Here is a 26,551-nt window from a genome sequence, read left to right as displayed (position 1 = left end):
GCCTGTCAGCCTGGCCAGCGGCTCCAAGCCTGCCAGCACCTGCTAATCTCAAAGTTTCCAGCTGCACTGCTCCAACTGGGGCAGGGGATGGCCAGAGGGCGTAGGCCACAGGAGGACAAGGACGGAGCCTCAGGGCAGGCCTGCTGGCTTTCCCAAAGATGTCGGCCTCCCAACTCCTGTCTCCTCTGCACATCTGCACAGAGCGAGAGCAGGCCCCAAGCTTCTTACCTCCTCCTCTGCCGGCCACGCCACCCCGTGAGGACGAGAACTAGGAAAATCGATGCGTTCTCTCCGTTGTTAGGGATCAGGTGACTGTGGGGCTCCGCCGATGTCCCACAGGAGTCTCCCCCCAGGGAGGCCGAGGCAGGCACACGCCCAAGCAGAGTCCCGAGGAAGAGCTGGCTCACAGGGTCCAGGGGCTGTGCCGTCTTGTTCCTCGTAGCTCTGAGCTTATCAGGGGGAAAATCACATCTGCAAGCACCATTTTATGGATTAGATGAGGATCTTTCTGTAGAAATAAATGCTTTCTTTTTCTTTAAGGAAAATTGACAATTTGCCTTAAAATGTTTAATTGAAGTAATTCTATTCTATGTGAATAACTTTGGGAGGTAAAAACCTCTCCATCAGGCCTCTTTAATGAATTATAATTCAGAAAAGTCTCAATAATAGAAAACGACATGAAAGGCATACAGCGCCCATCTTATCTTGCTTTCCCCGCAGTCTCTCTTGTGGGTGCGTGTGACTGGCATCTCCTCGGGAGAAGACAGGGACTTTTCCGTCCTTGAATCAAGTGGCATTTATTTGTTCAAGTTTTAAGATGGAATATACTTTTTGAAGGATTTTCTGCTATTTTCTCACATAGTTTCTTTTACTGCAGGTACTCTGTGAACATTTTGAATGTATGGAAGGGGTCGGCATTAGTATTCTGTGACCACTGCTGTGCCCCCGCAGTATGACGGGACACGGCTTTCTCTTGGGGTGGGTGACAACTGGAGCAGTGACTTTTACACTCTGATGTGACCTGGGGACCTGGTGAGTGCTGCTTCAGAGCAGGTCGGGGGCTAGAGCTGAGACTGTGCTTCTGCTGCCACAGGACCACTGCGGGTGGTGAGGCGGCAGATGGGACTCCTCCCAGGACTCCTGTCTAGCCCTGCGCGCCGGCGCACCTCCATGGTGGCTGATGAGAGCTCTTCTTTTTCTTTTAAAGCTATGACACCGAAGGAAGAGGGCATATCACTTACCAGGAGTTTCTACAGAAGCTGGGTCTTCGCTATTCGCCCACCATCCACCGGCCGTATGCAGAAGATTACTTCAACTTCCTGGGCCACTTCACGAAGCCCCAGCAGGTCCAGGAAGAGATCCAGGAGCTGCAGCAGAGCACCGGGAGGGCGGTGCCTGCCAGGTGGGTTTGCAAGTGCTGGGGCCGCGGCTGGATGCTGTCTGTCCTACCTTTACCCTGGCTGCAGAAGTTGCTTCAAAATGGGGCCTTCTGGCTTGTGCTGGCCAAGTTATCATGGACTTGTCATGTGCTCACTGCCCAGATCCTAGAAATTGGTGCTGAATCAAAGAGTTAGAAAGCAGTTAAGAAGCATCAAGCCCATGCCGCCCTCCCCAGGCACAATCCCGTGCCGTTCTTCTATGATTTATGGGCCACCCTGGGAAACCACCCTTTTCAGCCATGTGCGCATAGAGCCCCGCCCCTTCCTTGGCCCGCTAGGATGCAAGCCCTTGGGATGCCTGTCACTGTCCTCTAGCGCCCGACAGGTAAGTGAATGGATGTGTAAATGAATGATGAGACAGCCTGGAGCCCACCCTTTCTACTGTGAGGGCTTGATCCAAAGAAACAGCTGAGAACGGCTCAGCAGTCGCCAGGGGTGGCTTGCAGGGTGTCTGTAGCTACGGCAACAACCCAAGGAACGCCTCCAGGCCCAGATTAGTGAAGGGTGGCCCCAGAGAGCCTGGAGCTGGGAACGAACGGCTGTCCAAATCCCCGTGGATAAACACAGCAGCTGCCTCGGAGGGCCAGCTGGCAGTGAGGTCTGGGATGGCCCGGGGACCATGACTAGAGTGCCGTCAAGGGCACGCGCACATGCCCAAGGACCAGGCTGTGCAGAGCCAATGGCAGTACACTGGGTTTGGAGGTGGGATTGTACAGGACTGTTTTCCATTTAAAACTAGCTTCTGGCGTCCAGTTCTTAACATTGACCACATAGGACAAACTTGGGCTGTGTGTGGTGACCCTAAACATTGAGGGGCCTCAGCCTGCCCTCGTTTTCGCCCTCCACACCCTCTGCCTGTGGCTCTGCCACAGCTGCACCTGGCTCTGCTCACACATCTGTCCCCTTTGTCATCTCAAATGGCAGAGCTCAGCCCTCCGTCCCCAGTACCTGGCTTAGCACCTGAGTGAAGGGACGAGTTGCTGTTGAAGAATCCCCAGAGGAAGTGAGGTGCCGGGACCCAGGGGGGAGTCTGTGACTAGTAGCCTTGAGCAGAGCATGTGGGACATCCCTGCATTGGGCCTGGGGTACCGAGTCACAGAGCCCAGAGGCAGCGTTGGGCTCGTGGAACTCAGCGTGATACATGCACCAGGTTGGAGTGAACCAGACCTGCCTCCAGACCAGGGAAATGTGGAGTCTCTCCTCACCGACAGAGCTGGCCTCATCACCCCGCGTCCTCTCTTCTGTCACTCCTGTGTGTAAGAGGCTCGGAGAGGAGGCTTCCCTGCTCTCAGGGCCGTGCTCTCTCCCCTGTTCTGCCGAGCATGGCTGCAGGACCACGTGGTTGACTACGCTCACGGGCCACCCCATGAGCAGGCCACTGACCACACAACCAGCTTCTGCTCTCTCAGAAACATGGGCTGCTCCAACTCATGAAGGAGCTTGCCCTCGAGGCCTGTGTTGGGACAGTGGGGGAACTTTCGGGTGAGCCTGGGAGTCGGGGTCCCCAGGATCTTTTTACCTCCTCATTCCTTCTGAAACTCAGGTGGGGCTGGTACATGGGAGTCATGTTGGATGAAAGGGACTGAAGCTGTGCATTTGTCTCTTGGATCTAAGGAGCATGTCTTGTTTGCAGTGTACTGAACACCTTGTAAGGAGGAAAAAATCCTATGTAGCTTCTGTTCTTTTTCCGGGACTTGCTCTTTATTCAGCCTGAATCAGAGGAGCAGCGGTGAACTGGCCACGCGACACAGCTGCTCCAGAGCACACCGGAGGGTAGGGGTGAACCCAGCAGAGCTGGCGTGGGCTGGGGAGGTGGCGTTCGAGAGGAGCTGGTGGCCACACAGCTGGCCATGACAGTGCCCTCTCCAGGCTCCCTGTCCAGACCAGGAACTGGCCGCAGACCCTGCACGGCTCTGCTACTCCATGTGGGCCAACACCGCTTCTGTCTGGCAGTGTTCGTGATCTGGGTTCCAAACCCTCATTTACTCTGTGCACATATTTACTCTGAAAGGGAAATAATTACTGCCGAGAAGCCAGTCCAAGAAGTGCTGAATGCTTCAATTTTCTAAAAATATGTATCTCAAAAAAAATGTTTTGCTTTTTTATCTACCTTCATTTGCTTTCATCTTGGAGGATTAAGTGGGATATGATGTTGCGGTGGCCAGCAGCCGTTGGAAGTGTGGGACTCAGTTCGGTGGACCCTGTAGGGAGTCCAAAACATCCGTGCTGTTGCTGGACATCGGGGACGGTCACTGCAGCCCCTTTGTATCAAGCGCTCCCGTGTCCTGCAGGCTGAATGCACATTAGAGGCCCTCAAGGGAAGGCCACAGGGCATGGGGTGGCTTCAGCTTGAGCACCACTGCCCTGCCTCAGGCCCCTGAAGAGTCCCTGTGAATTTCACCTCTCCCAGTGACTTTTCTGTCCCCTGGCACTTTTGTCTCAGGCAGATTCAAGGCACGGTCCTCTCCCACCAGCGCTTATCTGAGTCATGGACAACCAGCCAGACAGGGCTTCACCCTGAGTGTGACCCTTCCTCAGCTGGTGAGCAGGGGCCTCTCAGACCCCCGGCTGAGCTGGCTACAGAACTTAGGGTCAGCCCACCGCAAGTCAGGGGCCAGGCTGTTGATTCTTAGAGACCGCCACCTTCTAGTCACTAACGATAATGAAGTCAGGGAAGGATTTTCCCAAGCTGACGAACTGACTCCTAGACTCTTGAATGTGTTCTGGCTGGGAGCTCAACAGGGAGCCAAGTCCTTGGCTGCCAGGGGAAGGCCCAGTCTTGTCCCCACCCTGCCCTCGCCCTCATCTATCAATGGGCTTGATAGCCCTGCAGGGCTGTTGAGAAGACGAACATCCCACTGCACCCAACAGGGGCTGTGCTTCTTAACAGTAAAAAGACCAAATCAAAAAACAAGGTGTCCGGGGACACTGCCTTGTCCCCCAACCACTGGAACCCTGACCTGTCCGCCCCTGCCCTCTCCCACTCCTGCCACAGGGCCTTGGCCAGCTCTTCCCTGGACCCCTGGGAAAGCCCTTCCCACAGCCAACCCCGCCTCCTGGTCTTTGCTCAGTGTCCTGTCCCAGTGAGGCCTCCTGCACTCCCGCCTAGAGTCCCCGCCCACTGGACATGGCTCTTTCTCTTGCCTACCAACCTCGCCACAGTGCCCTTGGGGCTTCTGTCATTGTCCCTCGGGCCCCCACTAGAATGTAAATGCCCCAGGGATTCCTGTTTGACTCTCCGTGGTGCCTCAGCCCCCAGGGCAGTGCATGGCGTGCAGAAGGTGCTCCGTGAGCCTTTCCTGAGAGCGAAGGTGTATTTCGCCTCGCGTCTGTAATCTCCCTGTAATTTTAAATCCTTGGTTCCATTTTCAAAGTACCAATTTCAGTAAAAAGACAGGTTGTAATTTCTCCAGTGTAGATTTGCTAATGATAATAAAATGATAATGGGACACATATAATTTTTTCTGGGATACCTTTTAACATAAATATCACACCGAGCCTGCGAAACACCTTCCACATCAGTTCTTAAAGAAGCCATCAAGCCATTGCCTTAGAGTGATCACAAAACCTGAGCTTTAAAGAAAGGGTCTCCCTGGCTTTGGAGGGGTCTGAAGCGTGCTCTCTTTCAGGGATAAACTTGAGGACCATTATCAAGACATCAGCAAAGCCCTCACCACACTGGATAAATCCAAGACCGGCTCCGTCTCCCTCTGCAAGCTGCGGAAAGTGCTGCGAGACTGTGGGTGTCCCCTCAAGGAGGTGGAGCTGAGCAGCCTGCTGAACAGGTTCCTGTCCCCTCGTCATTGTTGCGCCCCTTGTCGCTGGGTGCTCTCTCCACGGACAGCGGGAGAGCCACGGGGGACACATGTGCTCCTTCCCCCCAGCAGCGTGACCTCTGCTCTGATTTGGGATTTTCTTTTCTCCACACTGCTCCTGCGCTTTGGGGAGAGTCTTGCAGTTCTGTGAGGCTTGTTCCTAAAAGCTGTGGCCCCTTTGCCCTGCCACGGTCCTCCTCTCCTCACCAGAGTTCCCAACTCCAGGGCTTGTGACTGGTGGCTCCTGGACTGACCGTCCCCACTTCTAAGGGACGTGCTCGTGCCATTTCCTGACTCTGTGCTTGTAGGTGGTGTCTTTGGCCTCCTCCTGGAAGCTGTGGGTTGAAACCTTTTCCCGCATCACCCGCCACCAACCACCCAGCCCCTCGGCCCCTCCACCCCACAGGAACACAGAGCTCCCCAGGGCTCCCCGTGTTGTGTGGTGGCACCCAGCTTGGGAGACATCGAAGTGTCCATACTGCTGCAGCCCGCTGACCACTTTTCCTGTCTACACTGCTCTTTCCCTGACGTGCTGGTCCTGTTTTCCTACTCACTTCGTTTCCTGTGTACTCACTGTGCCTAATTAGGTCCCCAGCTGGCCTGGGGTGTGGACTCTCTCCGCGTGTTCGCGCCTGCGCACTGCCAGCTCGTCGTCGTCCTGAACCGTCCCTTTCATGGTCTCGTTCTGGGACTTTCTTGATGTGTTTGGTTAACAAGCTCCGCTCCTTTGTTCTTCCCGAGCTGCTCCTGATTAGTGCCCGCTGAGCCCCTGCGCTCTCCCTATGGTTTTAAGTCTCTCTCTTTTGTTTCCATCTCTCCTCTTGGTTCCACCTTCTGGGAGATGCCTGCTTTAGCTCCCTGCCCTTCTGTGGAGCCGTCTCTCTCCAGTCGCACCCGGCTGATCCCCGCGTTGGCTTTGTCAGAGTCCCTGCCTTACCGCACCCTGCTGCTGTTTCTTGTGCTCTGAAACCAGCATAGAGTTTAAAAGTCTCCTTTACCCAAAAAGCATCTCCTCAGTGTGACTTTAAAACAGTCCTTCATATTAGACTCTTTCCCCAAAATAGGCTCATTTAAGAGTGGGCTACTAAAAATCAGATTGGAAGCTCTGCACAGCCAGCGGAAGGGGCTGACTTTGGCCTGGACTCTAGGGGACCCTGGCGGGCCGTGTCTGTGGAGGACACCAATGTCAGCACCTTTAAAGCCTTTCTTTGGGGCTGGCTGGATTTACCAGAAAACAGAGTTGCCAGACGAAATACAGGATGCCCAGCGAAATCTGAACTTCAAGTGAACAATCATTAGTGTGTAAGTGTGTCCCATGCAGTCCTAGGAAACACTCACACTGAGACACTTTGTCATTTGTTTGCAATTCCATTCCTGGACACACCTTCAGTTTTTTGTTGTTGCTAAATCTGGCAAGAGGACCTTGGGTCCCTTGCTGCCAGCACTTAGTGCTGTCTGGGGAGCCACACGGAGATTTAGTGACAGGTGCTGTGGGCCGAATAATGGCCCCAGAGAAACCCACTGCCGAGGCCTGCAGTGCTTCCAAAGGGCACCTCCCGGATGCGGAATTCTCTGTTGGTGGTTTTTTCTTTCTAAACTTCATCTCATCCACCTCCTTTGTTCCCACCTGATCTCTGATGGAAACCCACAGTCGACGCGTCTCTGTCCCTTGTAGGCGACTCTTGTGCTTTTACTTCTGTTTTTGTTGTGTTCTCTGCCCTCTGGTGCCTTTCAAGGGCTTTCTCTCTGACTCTGGGTCTCTGCAGCTGGAATGTGGAGTGCTGGGTCAGGTGCTGCTTAGTGTCATCCTGCTGGGAAGCATCCTCAGAGCTTCCGGATGACACCTGTGGCTTGGTGTCTGTCATGGATATTGGAAGAGTCTTGGCCATTGCTCCAATGTGCTTCTGCCCCTTTCTTCCCTCCTGGGTTTCGATGAAGCACAGCTTTTGAAGTCTCCCCACAGTTCAAGACCTTCTCTCTTGGTGTGGGTTTCCTGGGTTTCCTTCCCATTCTTCTTTCCACTTCATTTCAGTTGGGAGGCTTCTGTGGACACGAATTCCCTCCTCAGCCTTGCCTGGGGCTCCTCCTGATGTGGGGTGGCTGCGGGGCTCTCCTCTGTACCCACTGTGGCGATGCCAGAGCTGGGTTGCAGTTCTGTGCTTCTGACTGGAGCGCCATCTGTTGGTGGGCCAGGCCCCGGCTGCAGCCTGCAGACACGTCTTGTAGCTCTACTCCCTCTTCAGGTGACACAGGAAGCTGGAAGGTGCCCGAGGGGCTGATTCCCTGTCCTGGGTTGGGAGAAGGTCTGATCAAGTCTCTTCCCTGTTGCAGAGAAGGGTCTGGGCATACTTCCCAACGGTCACTCTTTCCCTCCTTGCCAGAACACTTGGGCTCTCCCTCGGGTCTTCTCTGTGGTGGTTCCTGGCGGCCTCTGGGCCACACTCAGCAGCTCCCAGCTGTTCAGGAGAACCCTCACAGTTCCCACCAGCTTACAACAACAAGAGCTTTGCTCCCACAGAGCAGGTCCCTGCTGCGATCCTCAGGATATGACTTCTCTACAGATTTCAGGGTGACTTTTTGCCCTGTGACATCTGTTTTTCCCTGGACCCAAGAAAAGCCATCAGTGCTCAGCTTGTTCAGCTTCTTCTAGTTGATGGAATGAGAGGGAGACTGAGTTCTAATTCGTCCCCATCCCTCCAAACCACATCTTTTTATTTCTTGCTTGCTTTGCTTTCTTTTGCTGGAGTACTTCCTGAAGGAGTTTTCAAAGAAAGGTTGGACAGGAAGTGAATTTTCTGAGTTCTTACGGCTTAAAACTTTTTAAATGCTTGCTTACACAGGTTCTTAGCTTGTTGGAACCTAGAATCCTAGGGAGAAAATCACTTTCCCTTTAAATTTTGAAGCTGTCATCCAAGGGTGTGTGTGTGTGTGTGTGTGTGTGTGTAGAAAGGGAGGGCATTTCATCCTCAGATTCTCTCATGTTCTCTTCTTCGTCAAGCAGCATCATCTCTTCCCACTGAATCTATTTCCAGCTGAATAAGAATTCATATGAATTCAATGCATGAGCCATGAGGAAATCGCAGTAGATAAATAATTGACTAAATGGTTATAAGAGAGACTTGTTAAAACGTAGTTAGGCTTGATACTTTTATAAACAACCACAAAAGAACTGTGAGATTTCTGTAGTCCACCTTTCAATGGGTGATCAACTTCTTCAGGCATTGAAACCTTAATAAGGATCCACTACTTGGTTGCTTGTTCTTTCTCAAAGACCCTTGATGATAAACATCTTGGCTATTGGCAATTACATGGAGATTATTCTTTTCTAGATCCGAAATAGACTTTTCTAAATACTACAGAGGAGATTAGCATATGCATTTGGTTTTATTACTACATTTTAATACCATGCTGGCAATTCATCCTGCTGATGAAATGGCGTTGATTGTCCTCTGCCGCGGTGTCTCCGTCACACGGGCGACCCGATGCAGGCTGCGGGAGGCTGCCATGCAGCTGTGAGCTGGCAGAGCCCGGCTCTTTTGGCTTGTCTTCTCTGGAGGCCAGTCTCTGAGTCGCTGGAAACTTCTCTCTCTAACTTACCAGTGTTCCGAGCTGTCCTGCTCTGACACCTGCACCCCGTACCACTGAAGGACAGTTTGGGCACTCGGGTACCAATGGCGCCCCAAGAACTTAGGTTACAGAAATGTGAATTCTGAACACAATGAAACTTTATTTTGAATTATTTTACATCTTTAATAAATATGCTTATACTTTTAGGGAACCTTTGGGTTCTACCCACCATCTATTCCTTCATAATTTAAAGGTAATTTCCTCAGTGTTGGAGTTGAGGGCACAAAGGAACCTCCATTTCCACCCAGACGTCCTCGTGGAAGCCAACACAGATACAATTTTTATTTGAAAAAGCATTAAGCCAGCTAGGCTTTGCAAAAATACCTTTGGAGAGCTTTTGCCTTGACAACTTCATTTCTTGGAAAATAATTTAATGTCTGTTTCATGTGATTCCTCTTGTGCTTTCCACTCTCTGACAGATTTCCATTCTCCTCAAATCCCATCGCGATGTCCAAGTCACGGCCCCATTGGTGACGGCCTTGGCGGCCGGACACCCCACGTCATTGCACCTGCTGTCTCACTCCCCGGGTCTCAGACCCTGCTGTCAGTCTTGACCCCACGCCCCACACCGTCATGCGATTGTGCCGCAATGCCACGTCCCTGTTCAGGCACCTCTCTCGGGCCCAGCTCCTCTGACCAGTCCTCTCCTTCCTGTCATCCACACTCCAAAGCAGTGAGCCCCACTGTCCGGTCTCAGGTCTTCAGAGTGCAGTGGCCTGTGTCCCTACCACCTGGAGTGCCCCTAGCTGTAGTATTTATGTGCCTGTCTAATAACAGAGCTGACTGGCACGTGTCCCCACGGGCAGGGAACAGCATCTTGACATGGCTTATGTCCCCCACAGCACTGTTCAGCAACTGTTTGTTGAATGAGTGAGTGATAGACTTTGAAAAATTAATATATTCTTTTGTTTGGGGGTCAAGTTGGGGCATCAGCCAGCAGGATAATTCCGTCAATTACCTTGACTTCTTGAGAGCGCTGGAGAAGAGCCAGCTGGGCAGTCCGCGGTCCAGAGACCCAGAAGGAAGCCTGCCCATCAACTTCTCCACGCTGAACCCAGAGGAGATCGTCAAGAACATCCAGGAGGCCGTGGAGTCTGCGCAGCCGGCCCTGCTCCAGGTAGGCCAGCTGCAAGTCGGCGTGGAAACTGGGCTCCACCACGACCCCAGCCACCACCTGCGGGCCCCGCCGCCTCGCTCCTGCTCCTGCTCCGGGTGTCCTGTTCATCAGGGTCGGATGGCGCATTTGAGCCAGTGCTCAACCCCTTCTCACTCCGTAAAATCCTGCCCGACTCAGCCCCTGGAGCGCTTCAGGGCCAGTCCCCATGCTCAGCAAGTGCTGGGGTGGGTGGGGTCAGGAGAGGACAGAAGGTAGAGCAGGCCCCTGGGACCCGCCAGTTCTCAGTGTGGCCAGGCACTGGGCCCACGAAGATGAGGGACACAAGGTGGCTGTGCCACCCCGACCTCATGGTGAAGGCGGCCAGCAGGGAGAGGGGGAGGGTCAGCTGAGGGTCAACCGAGGGATTGGCTGTATGTTGGTGTGGCGCGGGCTGTGACCCGTGCTGGTGTCCTCAGGCTCTGGGCAAGGCGGGTGGTCCACAGGTGAGTTTTCTCCTGCAGCAGCCGCCAGGAGAGAAAGCACCATGTGGATGAAATGAGGCAGCACATGCAGAGGGCCCCACAGGAAGCCGGCCCGCCCAGATGCCCACAGGCCAACCGGAACTAGCCATCAGGTCAAAACTTCAGGGCCCCGGTGACCTAGCCCCCCCGCATGAAAGGCCCCCTGACATGGCAGAGCCCTGACCTCCACACCACGGGAGGTCAGCGTGGCCCCAGGAAGGAGCCTCCATAGCTCTGCAGACAGCCACGCTCCTTCCCCGGGGAGCTCTCACGGGCCGGGAACCCTGGTGAGATTCTGAGTCTTGTCTCTTGGGTCACAGCCTTGGACGCTAGGGCCGACGATTCTGTTGGACAGGAGGGAAGTTGAAGCTCAGGATGAAAACTTGCCAAGGTCACGTAGAGAATTGAGTTAGGAACTGGCTGTTGGGTAGAGAGAGAAAGGGAATTGGCCCGGCCCTTCTTTTCCAAGTCCAAGAGGTTTGAAGAATTGAAGTGCTGAAGATCTGTAACTGATTTATTAGGAGGATCAGCTCTAGTGTGCTGGGTCTTGAAGGAGCCCAGGCCGAGAGCCACTGGTGTTGTGAGCTGTCCATGGACAGCCAGTGTGGTACGAGGCCCAGCGAATGCTCGCTCTCCACTCTTGAGATCTGAACTTTGTGGAGTGAATCAGATCCCTCTTTTCTCAGTGTGGGTGGGGAAAGTGGGCTCTGGAGTCCAAGGAGAGGGGCTGATGGGCTTCTCACACCGAGGTCCATGGACGGGGAGAGGAGCAGGAGGCCAGCATGGCCCAGCTGTCTTGGGAAAAGCTGGTGGACTTGGCCTGCGTCCTGGAGAGAAGCCGTGTCGGCACCTCGGGGTCTCCCGTGGGCAAGTGGCTGTATCTTTGATGATTGTCTAGAGAAAAATTAGTGTGAGCAGGTCGTGGGCCAGAAGAGAGCCCAGGACCACACCTGCTGCCAGAGGCCTCCCTGCCCAGTGGTCACCTGGAAAGCTTGTGGACAGCAATCCGGGCAGCATGGCCCTGTCCCTGGTGAGCACATGGACCTGACGATGGGCCCACGTTGCGAGCCAGGTCTGGACGTCCTCCTGGAGGCTGTGAGTCTCCTGCCGCCTGATGTCAGCACACTGTTCCGATTTTCAAAAGTATCCCGCAGGTCAGATAAGCCCCAGTTCAGATGGCTGTCCCTTCTAATCTGAAGTGCCACCACTTGACTCCGTCAGGTGCTTCTCACACTAAGGTCCGTGGAACCTGTGGGAGGAGCCGGTGCTTGTTTGTGGGAAATGCGTCTTCTGCAGTGAGGTGCTGGGCCAGGGCCAGATGCCCTGGCCGAGAACATGGAGGTGGGTCGGAGGGAGAGAGGGCCAGGGAGGGCGACGCCGACGCCGGCCCAGGATGCCTTCAGAGAGGAGGCAGGTGTGTGTGTGTGTGTGTGTGTGTGTGTGTGCGCGCACGTCTTGTTTGTGGAGTGACTTAACAGTGCCTTCTAGCCACCACGGCCTTCTGACACCTCCCCCCTGCGGCTTGGAGGCAGGGCTGACCGCAGGCCCAGGGAGGCTGGGATGGTGGGGCCCACGCTGTCCTCTTAGGTCCTCGCAGCACCAAGCACTTGGTTTGCAGTGTCTGTTTCTATGGTCATGATCCTCAGCATGTGGTGGGAGCCATCACGGGCAGCAGTGAGGCCACCCCGAGTGCAGGCCACTTTTATAGGGAAGAAGGTGAAGTGCAGGGAGGCCACGCACGGAAGGTGGGCAGCAGAGCCCAGTTCAGGGCCGACCCCTGACTCCAGGGCCAGGGCCCCCTGCACTGCTGCCTCACGTCACTGCAGCCAGAGGAAATGTTGAAGCTCTGGGTCATCCTCTGCCGTGGCTTTGGCCACACCTGACCACATCCAGGGTGTGCCTAATGAGCCCAGAATGAAAACCAACCTCAAGAGGATTTGGTTGGGGTCTACAGGCACATTAAATTTCTTACTTAAAAAACCACTTGATTTTTCTACCACTTGATACAGATTTCCTAGTGCAATAAAAATGAATGATTTTATTTCGACAGATGGAAAAAAATGTGCTTTCTTTTTATAGCACATTTTTGCACCTCTCAATGTGACTACGGCACTGCTGGATTTGCAGTGGGTCCTCAGCCCCTCAGCATAGGCTCAGGGCGGTGCCATCTTCTCAGGATGCGAGGCCCCTAAGGCTCTGGCCCAGGCTTGGCCAGGACAGCAGTCTCAGTGATAAAGCCCAGCTGGGGACAGGTTTGGGAGGGAGGGACCCATCACCCTCCCCCAAGGTGTTCCCCAAGTCCGACATCGGCCTGAGCCCTGCCTGATGCCCTGCACCTTCCCCTGCTATTTATGCTTAAAGGAGCTAGAATTTAATGGTCGAGGGACCCTGAACAAGTCACTCTGTCCTCTGCAAAATGGAATCCACGAGGCTGAGGAGCAGTTCCAACAGGTTTCAGGGCCCTGGACCAGGATTCCCCTGCCCCTTCTTCCTCCCAATGTGAACTGCAGTAAGAGCTGATTAGGTGAAGATCCCCTGGACCTCAGAAGCCCTCCGTCCACGGTGGAGAGTCGCTCTCATTCCCTGGCCTCATCTGCATTCAGCAGAGCCAGGCTGAGGGTGATTCCCCGATGTGGTCACTTCAGGCAGCTCTTGTCATCAGACTCGTCTCTGCTCTTTTCAGGCATTTTCTGCCCTGGATAAAGAGGACACCGGTTTTGTAAATGCCACGGAATTTGGGCAAGTCCTGAAGGACGTCTGCTGCCAACTATCGGACAATCAGTACCATTATTTTTTGAGGAAACTAAGAATTCATCTAGTGCCCTACATAAATTGGAAATATTTTCTAGAGAACTTCAGCTCTTTCCTAGAGGAGGTAAGGTGTCTGCAATACATAAGTGTCTTTTTATGAAAATGAACTGAAATTAGTTTTTACAAAATGGGTAATTGATTAAAACCACATCAGATAAATTGGCAATCACCTCATGTAATTAGCTCATTCTAAATGAAGAATTGGTGTGAATTCTACATAGAGAATTAGAAGGTGAATATGTATCTTCTACTTTCCTGCAAAGTTTCATTTATTTTATTTTCAAAAAAATCTTGGGAGCTGGCTTTTGTCAGGTTGTTTTAGAGTTCTAAGGAATCTTAGGTCCTAGAAGATGATCCGGTGTCCAGAGAAGCAGGCCTGCTGTGGTCCCGGCCCTGGGCTGTGTCCTGGTGAACAGGGAGGCAGAGGTGAAGGTGGAGGTGGGGGTTCTGACAGGGCAACAGGAGGAAAGGCCCTGGGAAGGGCAGGGAGGGCATCCTCTAGGACCCGAGTCCCTGACACCTGTTCCTGTGTACGTGCGGCTGCTCTGGGTGCCACTGGTAAAGGGGTGGCCGTGCTCAGCTTCCCTGATGCCTCCACAGCTCCCAGTGTGTGGCACTGACGATGTACCCTGGCCTGCTGGGCCCTGGCGCGTCAGATGTTCCGACTCCTGCCAATCTGGTGGTTGGTCCGGGCAAGTGATTTTGCACGTGTCGGCCGTCTGGGTTTCCCCGTCCACAAGTACCGGGGAAGTTCCCCGTCCTCTGATGCCGCTTGAGTTTCAAACACCTTCTCCTGTCTGGCCTGCGTCCGCTCCTTCAGTATCGTGACTGCGCTTTCAATGACTACTCTGTTGTGATTTAAAACATCAATTGTGGAAATCTGAGGAAATATACAAAAGAAGGCAGCCTCTGGAGCCCGCAGTGGTGGCTGGTGAGAGCCACCTCAGCCCCTGAGGGAGCCGCTGCAGGGCTCCGGCCCTCGGGTGCCTCTCCACACAGGGGACGGACGGAGCAGAGCAGACGGCTCCAGGAGTCCACCACCACGTGGCCTCCGTGGCAGGGACGAGGCAGGGCTCAGCTGTGGGGCTGAGTTCTGTTCTACGTGACTCACAGCCTTGGAGATGACTTCTCAGTTTCCAATACGCTCTTCAGAGTGGAGATGACAATATACTTGGGTATCTTGTTGTTGTTGTTTATTTTTTTCACTTAACGTTGAACTGTACTATGTCACTTAGAGATTTTCCAAACACCAGTTAAAATGTCTGAACCAGCCCACGGACTCCCTGACTTTTAAGCCTTTTGACTTTCCCGAGCTCGGCCACGTCGTCCACTCTGCAGTGAGCACCATGTGCAAATCTGCATCCATTCTTTCTTGGAAAGAATCCAAGAAATAAAAATAGCTGGGGTTGGGGACAGGGATATTTTTGTTGATCTTGAAAGCGGCCCCTTGTATGTGTTTTTAAATAGTTTATTTATTCTTTTGGATGGAGTCCTATGAAGTCACCATTTTTAAAGTCACGAATGACTGAACATTGACTGACTCAGGTGGCTCGGGCTGGTGTTGGAGGGGCATGGATACCTCTCGCACAGTTTGGAATCTACTGATAATTCTGAAGAAAAGACTTGAAACACCCTGGGAACAACTGCCATCCCCTCCTGACGCCCGCCCGCGCCACCCTTTCCTGGGAGGACGAGGGACACCTGGGTGTGCTATGGAGTTTGGGGACTCCTGGGGCTTTTCTGGAGTCTTGAAACTATTTTATTGACAGCCTCTGCCCAGGCAGATATTTACTGAATCGCTTTGAGAGATTTAGAACAGGTCACTTGACACCCGCGGCCCCAGCCTGCTCCCCAAAGCCCGCACTGTGGCTGCTGCTGGCTGCTCCTGTCTCCTGCCTGCCCCAGCCTCCCCTGGGGCTTCCCTGGCGCGTGCTGGTGCGGAGGGAGGCACAGCTTCCCCCCCTCTCGGCTGCCCTGGCCTGCTCAGTGCCTTCCCCCCGGCATTCTCCACTCTGTGCCCCTCCCTCCACAGGGGGCTTGGAGTGGGCATGCGCCCTTTCACTGTGTCACCTCCTTCACTGTTGGTTGGCCCGTGTCTCCCGTGGGCCCACGTGTCCCAGGCACTGAGCAGACGCCAGGTTCAGCACGAGCACATGGAGGCAGTCCCTGCCTCCCAGGGCCTCCGTCACGGCCAGGAAGACAGAGGAAGGGGCAGGTCACAGGGCAGGTTCCAGCATGTTCCACGAGAAGCAGAGGAGGAGCAGGTGAGGGAGCCCAGGGCCCTCTCCAGGACATGCAGAGGAGAGATGGGGTCCCTGCCAGATCGGGGCACCAGCTGGTTGGAGAAGTGGAGCCCGTGGTGGGGCTGCAGTGAGGCCGCTGAAGGGAGGTCAGCAGGGGACACTGTCAGAAGAGGCGGGCCAGGCAGCTGGTGGCTTGGGGTCCTTGGCTTTACCCAAGTCACCCAGGGCTGGTCTGGTCTGCTTGGGCTGCCTGTGAAGGACCTGCTCATTCCTGCTCATACCCTCACCCAGAAGTCATGGCGTGAACGTCCCTAAAGCTGCCTGTGACCAGTGCGCCCCACCCTGGCGGGTCCCACGGATTGCCCTCACCTTCGCCTGCGGGTGAGGTGCCAAGAAGCAGGGCTGACTGCAAAGGAGTGGCAGTGAGAAGTGTGCATCGCAGTGGAGCAGCTGCAGAGATGGCCTCGTCCTTGTGGCCTGCAGGGCCACCGTGGGAGCCACAGAGCAGCCTCCTGATACGTGGCCTGCAGGGTGTGCTCAGAGCTCTGGGCCAACTGTACCAGTGTCTGCAACCAACCCAGGAGGGCACAGGACACCTTTCTGAGAAGGTCACCTGAGCCCAGGAGGTCAGAAGGTGTGCAGTCACCAGGAAAGGGCTGCCTGGGCTAGGAGGACAGTGAGGCCCCCACAGGAGTGACCACGAGTTCTGTCATAGCAAAAAACAGAGTACCTGAGGCTTCCCTTTGTCCTGTTGATCTGCCATGAGGCACAGGTGGTGGTGGCAGGGCATCGGTGCCTCCTGCTCTGGGAGTGGGTGGGTGGGGCGGGGGACAGCACACCATCCCAAAGCTCCTCCAGTCTCCTCCTGGGGCTTGGTTAATAGGAGGGAAGAGAAGTAACAATGGAGTCCTTGGTGCCTCTTCCCCGAACTCATTAAATATGACACCAGTCTTCCCTTCCCTCGAGGGGACACGAGGAGGCGAGTAATTAAAAAGAGATTACCAAAATGTAATTAAGGCAGCCAGTGCCCCCTCGCAAAGGAGTTCACAGAGAAGAATCCCCAGCCAGACCGACTGCACTCCTGGAGAGGGAAGAAGGAACTGTACCGCAGGCTTCAGGTGAGACCCGGAGGAAACTGAAGCAGGCGGAGAGAAGACAACAGTCACACCTGCTCACAATCGACTTCTAAAGCTGAGTGTAGCTCTAAATCTGTCCTCAACACGTGTGGCAGTGCCACGCCCCTCCTCTGTCAGGGCCTGCCATGCGCCTCGCCTGCTCCTTCTGCCTTGAGCCACTCGAGGCAGGTAGCACTTCTCAAGGTTCAGGGCCTGGGGCGCTGCCCAGCATGGACCACCCCACCCTGGGGTGCAGGATCTGTCTGTGGACAGAGCCTGGAGCCTTCCGGTGCCCCGGCCTCCTGGCTGTTCCTGCACACGGCACTCCAGAGAGCAGCCCTGTGGGCACAGAGGCCTGTGGCACTCAGAGAGCAGCCCTGTGGGCACAGAGGCCTGTGGCACTCAGAGCAGCCCTGTGGGCACAGAGGCCTGTGTGGGTGGGAAGGCAGAGGCAGCGGCAGCCCCTTCCGAGAGGAGCCAGCCCTGGGCCCTTCCTACCGGGAACCTCACACCTTGATTCAGGACGAGAAAACTGGCCACAGTAGGAAGGGAGAGATGGACGCTAACACGGGCGCCGCCCCAGCGGATTGGTCTGAAAGAAAACGGGCCAGGCTGGCTGAGCCGGGAGCCTCTTCGTGAGACGCCCGCAGACCACGGCCAGCTCTCGGCCCACAAGCTCCCCGCCCTTCTGGAAAAGCATTTCACATTCCAATTCTTTGTACAAAATACAGAGTATCGCCTCGTTTTTAGAAAATCGTTCCTGTTTAACATTCCTTTTAAACCTTAAAGTGCAATTTCAGTATCTTCCATGAATATAAAAATAATGCTCAGAGCAGAAATAGAAATTTTAAAAGACATAGTAAAAACCCATATGAAATCTTGCTACTTTATTACCATGGAAATAATGGAATTTTTTTAAACAAAACACATGCTTATTCAATACAGAGTAATTATTTTGTCACATTTTAGCAAGCAGAGAGCCAATGAGACCTGCTCTTGTTGTTTCTCATGTCCATATGATCTTAGAGCCATTCACCTGTGTGTTGAATAACTCAAGATGAGTTTCCTTCTGAGAGAACGTGAGAGTGTGGTTTTCAGCTGAAGAGACTGTGAAGCATGTAAAAATGTCGGCAGTCTTGTGTGACGTGATTTCCAGGTCAGATGCTGTGCCTACTAGTTGCCACGTTGGGTTAGTGTCGCGTTAACTGACCTCTGCGTTTACTGTAGCTACAGTGGCGTCCGTGTGTTTTAGTGACTGTGACAGAGAAAGGGGAGGGGTGCTCGTGGCACCCAGTGCCCACTGTCCTGTGGACTCTCGAAGCTGGGCCGCTTGAGAGGGTGACTCAGGCCAGCCTGGATGCTGGAGTGGCCTCGGTGCTGGGGCAGGGCTGCTGCTGCTGGCACAGCATCTAACACAGGCAGCAGACGCCCCACCTCAGTCCCCTCAGTCCCAGGTGTGAGCAGCGGCCCACCTTCTGAAAGAAGCCAGGGACAGCATGTGCTCACCTCTCGCGCTCAGGCCCAGCCCGCCAGGGGGAGGGGCACCCCAGCCCAGGAAGCCGTGAGCACCAGCACTACATTGGCCCTGGTGCTGCCCAGGTGCCACCGTGCCCAGATCTCCTGCTTCAAGCAAGCTGGGGTGACCAGAATGACACCGACATGGAAAGCTGCGGCTGGTGGGGCCCAGCACAGTGTGGAGGCCACAGGGCCACAGCGGCTCCTCAGAGCCCCACCACGACCAGAAGCCTCTTTGGGGGAAGGGGGACACGCCCCTTCCGACCTCAGTTTCCAGCAGAGTGGACAGTCTAGGGACTGGGCACCTGCTCAGCTCCAGCGGCTGCCAATGGAGCTCTGCTAGAAGCAGGGCAGGGTGACCACCAAAGGTGGCTTGTTTTCTGATGCCTCTGTGGAAAGGTGAAAGTGGACACTCCAAGCTTGCACCAGCAAGGGTTGACCCCGTGCAGGCTGGTCACAGTCCCTGTGGCCCCTGGAGAGGCCTCTTGCAAACACAGACATTGTCGGCCGAAGCCGGCTCTGCAGGAGCCCTGTCTGCGAGGCCCAGAGAGAGGACACCATGCCGGCCCTGGATTTCCAGTCAAGCAGTCAATTCAGGTGGTCAAATTTTCTCAGCTCCTGCCTTCCCGGCAGAGTCGGGGTCTACTCACCTTTATGACCCCCTCAGACCACGCATCTGCTGCAGGTGCTCAGCCAGGCTCCCGGGCACCGGCTGTGTGGTTCCTGTGGTCCCCGCCACAGCGCCGTTCGCCCCAGGCCTCTGGATGCACTGTCACCAGCCCTCCCTCCTGGGACTGTGTTGGGACTCCTGATTCCCAGTCTCAGCGGGACGCTGTGTGATCTGGTAAATGGACTGTGGCACCCGCAGCCCCGGCAGGCTCCCCATGGTTCTGTCCTTCCAGAGCCACAACAGCAGCTTCTGGGTAGGTTGGCAGCAGACGGAGCTGCGCCAGCGGATCTGCCAGGTCGGGCCCTGTCAGTGCAGCAGTCACGGGGCTCATCGCAGTGGCTGTGCAGAGGGAGCCCGCTCCACGTGGCACTGCCTCCTGCTGTCCCATGGCTGCCCAGGCTCTGGCTAAGGTGCTGGGGGAACCTCAGCACCCAGAAAACAGGAGTGAGAAGAAGAGGCAGGCAGCAGGCCAGGCCCTGGGCCCAGGCTCGTGCCAGACAGTGGCCTCACTCACTGCTCCCTCAGGACGGCCAGTGCCCCAGCAGAAATGGCTGTGGCCATTCGTGAACTAACCAAAGTTCCATCTCTAGACTAGTACTTGAAGGAGCGAGTCGACCTGGTGACTGCACCTGGCAGATTGCTGCCATCCTCTTGTCACCACATCAGACATCGTCACAGTGAGGGCTGATGGACTTGGGAGGTGCCGCGAGCAGCCTCTGCTGCAGGCATTCTCCTCGTCCTCACGATGGTCCTGCGAGCCAAGGCCGCTAACCGTCACCAGCCCTGCTTTACCGAGGAGGAAACAGAGGTTCAGAGAGGCACAGCATTCTTCCCGGTCACCTGGCTAGGAATGCCAGAGCTGGGATTAGGGCTCCGGCCAGTGCTGGCCGAGGCTCTCGGCCTCCTTCCTGTGGACTCAGAGCTGGCTCAGTGTTCACCGTTTTTTATATTTGGTGAGCTAATGTGCAGAGGGCTTTGCAGAGTCCCTAGGAGCCAACGGCGAGTGTTTGCAGTCTTTTTATTTTGTATTCCACCCTGCTCCAAGAGGCTGCATGTTTAATGCTGAGTAATGATGTGATTAAATGGTGTAGAATTTATTTGGGTGGAGAAATTTATTTTAACAGTTTTACAAATGGCTTCACCTCTGAGTTTATTGAATCATGAAAGGGTCGAGGGGTGGCTTCAGGGTTCCCTTGAAGCTCTCTGCACTTCATGGCAATTGCATGCTGCCAGAGGATTTGTGAGGTGGGTGTTTGCAAAGGTCTTGGCACAGATCCTTTGTGAACGTCAAGCAGAGGGTTGGAGGTGAGACGAGGAGCTGGGGGGCAGGGAGGGGAGGAGGAGGAGGTGCTGCTGCCTCTGCGCTGGGGACAGCCAGCAGGAACAGCTTTCTGAGGAGCTCTGGAGCCGGGAAGGGGGAAGAGGAGCCTGGGTGGGGGAATGGCATGTGTAGCGCCTCGAGGTTCAGAGGCAGCACTTGGGGTATGGCCAGGGCACAGGGGACGTGAGGGGGGCCCATGGCCAGAGCCTTGTGAGGAGGCTGTGGGCAGGGCTGGAGGGCTGGAGGGCTGGAGGGCTGGAGGGCTGGAGGGCTGGAGGGATGGAAGGCTGGAGGGCTGGAGGGCTGGAGGGCTGGAGGGCTGGAGGGATGGAGGGCTGGAGGGCTGGAGGGCTGGAGGGCTGGAAGGCTGGAGGGATGGAGGGATGGAGGGATGGAGGGCTGGAGGGATGGAGGGATGGAGGGATGGAGGGATGGAGGGATGGAGGGATGGAGGGCTGGAGGGCTGGTCTGCCTCTCCTGGCTTCCCTGGCTGGGGAGGAGGAGCATCTCAGCGTGTCGTCTTCTGCAGGGCAGAGGGTCTGGTCTGCCACTCACCGCTGTTGGTCCTGTCTGGGGTGGTGCCTGGCACCCAGGGGCCGCGTGGGTGTCCCTGAGTTACTGGGTTCCTGTTCTGGGTGGGCTCCCGTGCTCTCATGTGTGGTGGGCCACAGGCTGGAGACAGGCAAGAGAGCTCGGCTTTGGAACAGGGCGCCCCAAGCTCCACCCTCCAGCAGGGCTGTCCTGGGAACCAGTCCCATTGATTGGGTATAAAATATGGGTCCACACCTGCCCCCAGTGATGTGGGGATTAGAGAAGAATCTATGCCCCGTCAGCATCACTGAAGTGACTGGACTTCCAAGGACGTTCTGGACTCCACATGGCCCCACTCGTTGTACAGATGGAGGTCCCAGGCCTAGGCCGAGTGGTGCCCAGGACACCTGGAGTGGCACCTGGAATTCTGGGGTCAGAGCCCCACCTGTGCAAACCATGTGCTGGATTATGGACGCTCACCCAGAACTCACTCTGGGGCCCCATGGGTGCACATGCCAAGCCTGTTACTGTCCACCTCTGGATCTCAGATCCAGGACAAGCACTCAGCTCCCACCCAGGCTCCCCCTGGATTTCCATCTGGATTTTTAAATGTTTTATCTTTTTTTTCTTTGACAGGGAGTTTTGCTGATGTTATTTTTAGCATTCGGTTTATTCACTGTAAATACAAATGAAGATACAGTACAATTAATTTATTTTCTAATCAAAATATTTGATCAAATGAAGCAATTTTTCAATTCTTAGAAGTAATTATACCATTCTTTAAGAGGAGAGCAGGAATTCTTTACTGAATATTTCTAATTAGTATTTTTTGCTACCTGCTGTGTTCCTATTATGTATGAAGTTTCAGGATTGTTTTCCTCCTATAAGATATCATGGAAAGAAACTATATAATTGTCTTCCTAAGTATTCAGAACAAAACTTATTATATGAAGCATGCAGCCAGTGAGCTACTAATCACCTCCATAATAATTATATTCGCACACAGATACGTGTCTCTAATCTGACAGCTGGCATGGACCTTGCAAAGCCACTTTGTACTAACTTGAGGCTCAGGCAATGGCTGTCTTAGAAACCCACAAAGGTACCACAAAACGCCCTTGGAGCGGGCTCATGGTCAAGGAACACTGAGGTCTAAACGCGCTCTGTGCTATGTGCTGTATGGCTACTTTTTCCCATATTCTAAGCTCACCCCCTTTCATTGCTTGTCGTTAGAAATTCAGAACCATACCAGGACCTATTGCCAAGGAACCAGCAACTGCTAACGGAGGGCACAAAGTGTCTACCTGGGCTTGGCCTCCACCTCTGTGGGTGGCTGAGCTGGCCTGGGCCCAGATCTGGGGGCAGGGCTAGGGCATCTCTGCTCCATGCCTTTCTTGTCCTCCTCAGACCAGCTCGATTGCCAGGTCATATTCTCAGGGTGGTGGCATCCACGCAAGCCTTTCCCAGTTATGCTTGAGCTGTTTAACTCTTTGATCACGTTATATAGACAGTCCCCAACTTAAGATTCTCAACTTTACAAGTGGCGCAGGAGCAACATTCAGTAGAAGTTGTATTTGGGAATTTGAATTTGAATCTTCCCCAGGCTGGCAGCATGTGGCCTGATCCTCTCTCTCCATGCTGGGCAGTGGCAGTGACCACAGGCCCTGTCCAGCCCTGCGACCACGAGAGGAGACCACTGAGTGCATGGTGTGTGGCGGCTAAGCGAGGGTGCTCGGAGGCCAAGGTCGTCAGGCGCATTTGCAGCTGAGCCTGTCTTCATTTTCAGGCCTTCAGGGGCCCCACTCTCAGCTGGGGAACCCGTCTCCCTAACATGCCTTGACCAAAGCAAGGCCGTGGCTGACTCCAAGGCCAAGGGGTAAGGAAGTCTTCTCGCCCTGGAGTGGGAGAAGCCACGATGTCACACGTGGACACAGGGAGAGCTGAAGAAATGGGACCAAGGACACAGGCCTACAGCACACCATCACCTCCTGCTCTGCTGCATGACTTGACAATTTAACCTCCCAGCCCCCATCGTCCAGAGGTTTTAGGGCACAGCTGGGTGTGACTTTACCAGTCAACCAAGAGTGAGGCTGGACCTAGCTTCTCCACTAGGAGCGTCCTGTCCAGAGCTGCCCGCCCCGTTCACGGAGCTGTTAAACAGAGCCCAGGGGCTGCCAGTGCAGCCTGCCTGGGCTCAGCCAGCCCCGCGGGGCTCACCCAGGCCGCCCGCTGGTTCTTGTCCTTGGCTGACCTGCTGGCTCCTTCCCAAGGTTTGGGTGGTGTAGGCGAGCACCCCAGAGCTTTCCCACCTCTACAAGTGCCCTGCAGAATAGCCCCATCCATCCATCTTCATCACAGACACCAGGAGCGCAGCGCCCTCCTGGGGTGGACATGGCCTGCACATCCCTGTTTCTGCACTGACCCCTGCCTGCCATCCTCTCCAACGGTCTCCATCTTGCAGACAGAGCACTAGGCAGAGAAGAGACGGGCTGACTCAGCAAGCTAGGAGATGGCAGAGCAGGGCCCTGACACCCTGCTGTCCAGGCCCACAGCAGCCAGTCCAAGGATGCTGTTCCATGGGATGCCACATGGACCCGGCTCTTGCTCCTGCAGCATGACCAAGTCTCAGACCTGGTTTCTCCTGGAGACACACCTACAACACCGTGGCTGGGTGATTTGCCCCCAGGCAGTAATGGGCACCAGAAGGCTTCTGTCCTTCTTATCCAGGGTGGACATGGTGTCAGCCAGGTGCCAGGGCGCAAGCCCAGTCTGCCTGACCTCCTGACTCAGGGAAACACTCTGCCACAGCCCCAGCTGCAGCAGCCGCGGGTCTCCCACTGTTCAGGCCCCTGCTGCTCGGGCCTTGGGGCTCCCTTGGAGAGGCTCCTTTTTATACCCACTTTAGGAGGAAAGGGAGGTCAAATGGGGAGGGGGGTATTTTTCTCCCCGAGGTCACAAGAAAGAGCTGGGGTGAGCCCTGGGTGAATGGTGGGCTGTCCCACCCTCCAGGCCTAGCTCCCTCCTCTGGACCCGACTGGCCCTTGGCTGAACTCATCACATCTGAGGTGGCCACACTGCTGCAGGGACTGAGGCTGCTCTCTCCAGAGCAGCCTGCCCCCCCCCCCCCACTCCTCACAGGGTGAAGCCCAGGTGACGCTGGAGGACAGCAGTGGCTGAGTTGCAGAGGGCTCTGCCCAGGTGTGAGCAGGCAACGGAGCTGACCAGGAGGGGCCTGGTCAGGGTCAGTGAGGGACAGAGAGGCGTCAGGCTGGGGAGAAGGGGCAGCAGTGGGCTGGCGCAGGCGAGGGGCCCAGGTGGGCTCTGACCCTACACAGGCCTCTGTCGCCCCTCTGACACCTGGGCCTTGGCAGGCAGCCTCAGCTCTGAGACCAAAGGCTGGCGTGGCCGGGCGGGGGACTGGGATGTGCTCCCCACAGGACACACACCTCGTGGGCGGGGGGTGGGGGTGGGGGCGGGGGCTGTCCCTGGGCTCAGTCGTCACCGCAGACTTGCTCCTTCTCCTGTTTTGCCGGCACAACGGGGTACTCACAGAGTACCTCACAGAGGGTGGAGACTGTCCTTTCCGCAGTGGTGGCCTGTACTTTCTGCCACCTCCAGACGGCCCTTGTTTGCTACAACGAGGTCCCACGGGCACTGGGAGGGAGCTCCTTCCACCGCGTGGCTGTCATTCTAATCAGGTCAGGCCTGGGGTGCGGAACATTTTTTTGTTTCACATTTTTAAAGTCACCAAAGTGCTTCTCTGTGTCAGATGGAGGCTGCCGGGAGCATGAGGTGCGGGGACAGGGGTCCTTTTCCCAGTGACCCTGGGACCTGGGACCTCTTCCTTCCCCAGTCCCCTCCTGCGCCTGTGGTCCTGTTCTGAGGGGTTCTTTCCTGCGGAGCTCGGTAACCTTCGAAGGTGTTGTTTGCATCTGAAGATGGTGGTGTCTTTTCTGATTAGAAGGGACATTTCTTCTGGTTACAGAAAGAGCCTTATTTCCCCATTCAGATGTAATGATCGCATGCACAGTGCCAGGGACACAAAAGTGCCAGACCAGGAGCCATCTGCTTCTCCCTGGCACCTCCTCCCTGGAGCGAGGCTGGCGGCGGCTGAGCTGCTTTCTCCAGGGCGGTGGGAAGGGAGTGCAGGGGCCGCACAGGTTCTGAGCAAAGCGCCCTGGGCTGAAGCCCCCGGAGCTGTGCGTCCAGGGCCGGCGGGTTCCTGGGACAGTGTGGGGCTGGGGTGCAGCGGCTAGGCCCACGGGCCTGGGGACCTGTGGGGCAGAGGTTCGCCCCTTGAGCTCAGAGGTGATGACAGTGCTGGCCATGGTGGGGTTTTCAGTGAGCTTTCTTTGCAACTTTTTTGTTAAGTTGCAGGACAGTGAACCTGCAGGATCTGCTTTTGTGGCAGGAGATGCACATCTGACCGGTGGCCACGCCCGGGTGCCCTGCAGACGCAGTCCTGGGGCTTCCCGCGCCCCTCAGCAGCTGCCGCTTCTGCTTCTCCCCTGACAGGCCTGTGGCCATCCCTTCACCTCTCCCCCGCTCTTCCTGGCCGGGGCAGGGCAGGGAGGCCTCCGTGTCACGGTGGCCTGAACTCTGGCTACACCTCCCAGTCACAAAAGGGCCGGGTCCCCTCCTCGGAGCATGCGTGGTGGTCCTCGTCCCCACTCCCCTGGGGAGCTACCCACCTCTCTGCACCCAGGGGCCCTCAGCTCCACCTGGGAGACGCTTGAAGGGTTCTTTCCTACCTGGGTCCCCAGGATGGAGCAGGAATGCCCTGGATGTCAGGGGATGGTGACTTTGACAGCCAGATGGTGACAGTGTGCTCACCCTGTGAGAAGTGTGTCTTAGGCAGGGCTGTGGCCCACCCTGGGGGCTCTGGGACTCGCTCTGCCCGTGCGTTCTGGATGAGGCCACCCAGGTGAGTACAGGGGCTTGGGACCAATGTCCAGGACTGCGTGAGGCCCATTGGCTGTCGCTCCTGGACCCACCGGTCCCCACCACAGGCCTCCAGGGCTCACAACCCTCGGGCTCACTTGTGCATTTGCTTGGATCAGTCACTCAGTGACTTGTGACATGATCCTCAGCCTGGGGTCCGTCTAGGAGAACGTGGCCACTGTCCAGTGGAAGACCCCCAGGTCATTGCCAATTGCTTGGGTTTTATGAATTTTTAAAATAACCCTGTAAGGGTCGCAGCCCTGGGCTTCTGTTTACTGCGGAGGACCCTGAGGGAAGGGGCGTGGCTGAAGGGAGGGAAGGCCGAAGGCAGCAGGAACCCTTCCTCCTGCCAACACCGAGCTGCTGCGAGGACAGTCTGACACTTTGTTAGAAAGAAGTAGACTCCCGTTTTAATTTCTTCTTTCTCTTTTTAATCCTAACAAGATGGGAGCTGTGTAACAGGCCTGGGCCACTGCCCGGGCAGAGCCGGCCGCGTCCTTTCCCTCCCTGTGTGCCCGTCGGCCGCGGCCTCTTTCTTCATTCATTCCCTCTCAAGCCCCGAGACCCCACGGTGCCAGCCTCTGGCCCAAGCCCCGGGGACTCAGCTGCCGTTGAACCACCAGAGCCCTTGCTTTCACAAACTTATTTCCTCTTAAGTCAGAAAGATGACGAAGATGGTGGATCACAGGTCACCGAGTGTGATGAGCAGGGGAAGGGGAGTGACAAGTAGGGTCAGGGGAGCAGCACTCAGAAATGCCACCAGTGCCCACAAGAAGTGCAGGCACCGAGGTGGGACCCTGAGCAGAGTGGGCCAGAGTCGCAGAGGGCAGGGCAGGGTTACTCTGATGACACCTGAAGCCACTCGAATTGATCTGTCCCTTTAGGGAAGGGGGCAGATTGGAAGGG

General features: G+C 55.6%; 1 protein-coding gene across 1 annotated transcript in view; it reads left to right on the top strand.

Moving 5' to 3' along the window:
- Nucleotides 1-26,551, top strand: part of EFCAB6 (EF-hand calcium binding domain 6) — a gene marked incomplete at its 3' end in the record, with an annotated part of 193,435 nt that overhangs the window by 142,523 nt on the left and 24,361 nt on the right. Inside the window, exons 21-24 of the mRNA XM_081310868.1 lie at nucleotides 1,208-1,402; nucleotides 5,069-5,224; nucleotides 9,803-9,998; nucleotides 13,182-13,373. Coding sequence (XP_081166994.1) covers nucleotides 1,208-1,402; nucleotides 5,069-5,224; nucleotides 9,803-9,998; nucleotides 13,182-13,373 — 739 coding nt within the window. The remainder of the gene's footprint in view (nucleotides 1-1,207; nucleotides 1,403-5,068; nucleotides 5,225-9,802; nucleotides 9,999-13,181; nucleotides 13,374-26,551) is intronic.

The sequence above is a fragment of the Spermophilus citellus genome, assembly GCF_964194105.1.
Source record: "Spermophilus citellus genome assembly, chromosome: 10".
In the NCBI taxonomy this organism is placed as follows: domain Eukaryota; kingdom Metazoa; phylum Chordata; class Mammalia; order Rodentia; family Sciuridae; genus Spermophilus; species Spermophilus citellus.
The sequence above is the reverse complement of the archived record's forward strand: the minus strand, read 5'-3'. Positions and strand labels throughout refer to the sequence as shown.